This window comes from Octodon degus, unplaced genomic scaffold (assembly GCF_000260255.1).
Source record: "Octodon degus isolate 3935 unplaced genomic scaffold, OctDeg1.0 scaffold00003, whole genome shotgun sequence".
Classification (NCBI taxonomy): domain Eukaryota; kingdom Metazoa; phylum Chordata; class Mammalia; order Rodentia; family Octodontidae; genus Octodon; species Octodon degus.
This window is the reverse complement of record NW_004524579.1, coordinates 24,125,187-24,129,543: the sequence shown is the minus strand read 5'-3', so window position 1 is coordinate 24,129,543 and position 4,357 is coordinate 24,125,187. Positions and strand designations below refer to the sequence as shown.

General features: G+C 38.1%; 1 protein-coding gene across 1 annotated transcript in view; it reads left to right on the top strand.

The window, feature by feature from the left end:
* The window catches only part of Skor2 (SKI family transcriptional corepressor 2), a 40,802-nt gene extending 39,552 nt beyond the window's left edge, over positions 1–1,250 (top strand). The window contains exon 6 of the mRNA XM_004623630.1: positions 1,162–1,250. Within this exon, the coding sequence (XP_004623687.1) occupies positions 1,162–1,250 (89 nt within the window). The remainder of the gene's footprint in view (positions 1–1,161) is intronic.
* The last annotated feature ends 3,107 nt before the right edge of the window (positions 1,251–4,357 follow it).

Genomic DNA, 4,357 nt, shown 5'->3' with positions numbered 1-4,357 from the left:
AAAAAAAAAGACAAAAAATACTGCTATTTATTTGGAAGTCATTCCTTAATGAAATAAGAGTGATCAATAATGTAAGTTAGCAACACCAGTTCTGTGTAAAAATATCTCTTAAATTTGCCCTCTTCTCAGACTGAGGCCCTATCTTTAGAATAGCACCAGGTCCTAGAAGCACTGTGACAGGGCTAATATGGAGGGAGAGGGACACTAGCTGGGAGAGCCAGGCCAGAGGGTAAGAGCAGAGAGCTGCAGGGAAAGCCAGCCCAGCATTTCCCTACATCTTATTCACCCAAAGGTGCTGTACATACAACTGTCAGCATTTCCTGTGGGCAGCTCTATTAAGGCCTGCATCCTCAGTGGCGCTGGACTTCTGAAGATGGTGAAAGCTTTCATGCCATATCACATTAGAGAATATGATGATGTTTCTGTGTAATTCTTATATTCAAAGGACTAGTCTTGCTGGGTGATGAGAGTCTATGAAATACAAGGTATAGCCTTACCCTTTCAAAATGTACTGTCTATTCTACTTATATTATAGAATGTTGAAACTATATTGTTTATTTTTTTAAAAAATAAGTGAGAGGGAAAGAGAGAGTGGAGACTCCATAGAACCTCAGCAGTATTTTTACTAGGTACAGCTGTTCCTGTGACAGTGATGAATTGGTACCAGAATCCTCTGCAGATAGCAAAAGATACCTATAGATATCATGGATGCTCGAATCTCTTATAGAAAATGGCATAATACTTGCATATAGGGGCCGGGGAGATGGCTCGGTGGAATAAGCGCTTCTGTGGCAAGCGCAAGGGCCTGAGTTCAATCCCCAGTTCCAAAAACAAAAAAACCCAACAACAACAACAACAACAAAAAATACTTCCAATTTTGCTATGCATATCTTTTCACATACTTTAAATCACCTTTAGATTCCTTGTTGTATCTAATATAATGTAAATGCTATGTAATACTTGTTATACCACATTGTTGAGGAAAGAATGACAATAAAAATCTGCATATGTTCAGCAGGGATGTATTTTTAAAAAAATATTCTCGATCCTAGTTTGCTTAAAACCATGGATGTAGGACTTCAGATGCAGACAGCCAACTGGACTCTAAAAGTGCATTTTGCTCTTCAATTAATGTCTTTATCTATTTCTCTCTCCTGACAGATAATTTTCAGGATCACATGAAAAGGGAACTAGCCTACCGCGAAGAAATGGTGCAACAGTTACAAATTGTAAGATGCTTTTCTACTTAAAAATAAATGCAACTTGATTGGCTTGTTTTCAAACCGTCCGATATGTGTGAAACATGTGAAACTGTTCCTGTTTTTGCCAGGAAACCCTTGGTCCACTTACCTCTCAGCTGGTTAGCTGCTAATTACCAAAAGATTTACTTAGGCATAGGGTAAACAGATGTGTCAGTATGTTTCCTCTAAATGTAACTACCTACCATGTGTTAATAGACAGATGTGTAAATTGTCTCCGTGGGTGAACCAGAGGTACCTGCGGTTTTCTCTGTGCAAACTTCTGAGCATAGAGCTGGGCTGCGGTTGGCGTGCAGTGAAAGGCCACCGTCTTGCCTGCACTTGCTTTCACAGAACACGCCTCAGCCAGGCCGCCCTCCTTGGACACCATAATTTAGTATGCACACAGTTAGCCAGTTACTTTCACTTGAAGATGATGTAAATAAAACAGACAAAAACAAATCACTTCCAAATGAATGTTACTCTATCTTAATCAATCGTAAAGGTGATCCATCTATATAAGCAGAAAAAAACAGGAACAGGATGATGTTTGATAAATGTAATGGTTTTGTTTTGAGTTTTTGTTTCTGTGTTGTTGTTTTTTTTTTAATTCCTCACCTTTTATCCCCAGAAGACGTATCTGTTATTATTCATTAGTTCTTTTAAAGCAGTCTCCCAAGCTTCCTTGTATTCATGAGTGCAATGGGAAAAATAATTTCTGCTTAATGCTTTTGAAATATTTTTAATCAGCTAGATAAAGACATAGGCTGATCCTCAGTGATACTTTGAGTATGGTTATTTAATTTTGGTTGCTTGATACTTTTGAGCTGATCTATGTTATCCTTAGACCATTAAGCATGAGTCTATATACCTCTTATCTCAAGAGCTGGGTATCTACTCCATCAGGATTAAGAAGGTGGTTATTAATGTTTCCTTTCTTGGAGGAGTCAGGCATGGAGATTCATGAGACATTTTTGAAACAATCTGGAATATCACCCCATTTTTGCTTATTCTGGGGTTCGGTTAAAAAGTTAAGAAGTGTGTGTATAGCTGTAATGCTCCCCCTCCAGTTTTCCTGATCCCAAGTGCTGGTTAACAACTCTCGTTCTGAGAACTTCAACAAAAGGTGTCACTTAAGTAGACTCCTATCTTCCTCCTCTTCCTCTTCCCCTTTCATACCCTGCTCCTCCTCTTCCTCTTCTTTCTTCTTCTCTGTCTCTCTTTCCATTTCTTTATTTCTTAATTAATTAATTAATTTTGAGACAGGGTCTCATGCTGCCTCCACTAGCCTCAGTTGTGTGATCCTCCCACCTCAGCAGCCCGAGGAGTTGGGATCATGTACCTGTGCCACCACACTCAGCAGCATTTTTCATCTCGTGTTGGTTTTTTCCGTGTGTGTGTGTACTAGTTGGTGTTTTTTTGTGGTTGTTTTTATTTTGTGTGTGTGTGTGTGTGTGGTTTTTTTTGCGGAACTGGGGATTGAACTCAGGCTCTTGCGCTTGCCAGGGAAGCACTTATTCCACTGAGCCATCTCCCCGGCCCTGTGTGTACTAGTTTTGTCTGCATCTAAATTCACTAGCGAGCAGATGATTTTTCTTGATCAATTGATAACAAATCACTCACAGAGGGGAGAAAAGTGTAACTGCCATTCTCATTTTTTTATTTCAGGCTTTAAAAACAAAAGTCTTCATACATTAAACAAAAATTGCAATTTCATCATGGTTGTGAGCAGAGCAAAATGGGCCGTAGGAAAGGAAATTTCAGTGCTCTATGTAAAGGCCAGTTATGTAACTTTAAAGTTTTAATTTTCCTTGACATTTGATTGCTTTAGTAAAAGAGGAAATAATACTGCATCCATGTAATAAGCAGACAATATTGATAGGAAGAAAATGTCTCATGTCTTTTGAGACATTTTGTACCTGGAAGATATAAATTGAGCTTACTAAACATTTTTATTATTCTGTGCTACAGAATCTTTTATCATCATGTATTAACCAATCTAGATGAATTTTATTCATTCATGTGCCTCTTTTAATTTTTTTGTTCTAAAAAGAAAAAAATAAAGCAGAATTTCAAAACAGGTTAGTAGAAGAATTGCAATAATGAATGTATTGTGTATTGTCATAGTTCACATCCTCTTAGTATTAAAGTGTTACCCTCATAGCTAATGAAACAGTCTGTGAAAATCTGGATTTCTTTTCCCTCCAGCCCTGAAGATACTAATGATTTCTGAAACTCACAAAGATATATCCAGGCTAACAACAAGAGACCTTTCTCACCTTTTGTGTCCCTTCCCACAAAATGTGCCAGAGTGCTACCTCCTGCATTCAGCACAGCATCTAGCACTAAATGGCTAGAAGTAAATATTTGTCAAATGAATCACCACCCACAGATCCCCCTGACCCAACTCTAGCAATCTCTAAGCAGTCCTCGTAATTATCTTCCAAATTCACGGGCTCATCCTGATTTCTTTTTAAAAAAAAATTATCTTTTTTTCACTTCAGTCACAACTAGTAAAGAACAGCATCCTAGTGAATTGTGGAGAATTTATGCATTACTATTGTACTGTTTAAAAAACATGATCTTCAAAGTCTGCAAACTTAAGCTCAACACTTATCCCATATAATTCACCGTCACTTCTCTTCTCCAAAGGACACTGTTGTAAGGCTCAACTTGATAAGGATTTTAGAAGGTGAAAGTGAATAATGGACATGAAATGCATATGCAGCCTGGAAATGTTATGCCAATATGAGTGATCGACTTAATGGCCCTTCTAGAATTAGTGCCCATAACTAGTTAAGTCCTGGTGGCTAGAGACACTTTTGTGCAGGAAGACCCATGTCTCTTTCTTTCTTTCTTTCTTTCTTTTTTTTTTTTTTTTTTGCGGAACTGGGAAATGAACTCAGGCCCTTGCGCTTGCCAGGGAAGCGCTTATTCCACTGAGCCATCTCCCCAGCCCCCCATGTTTCAATTATACTATTTGCTTTAGAATTGATACGACAGTCTCAGTGTTACCAGAACAGTAATGTATCTAGTTTCTTTTTTGGTTTTATGGATTGGGTAAAGTTCCTGGGGAAACATATCTTTAGAAAATTCTACCTGAAATTTGTCTAGGCACT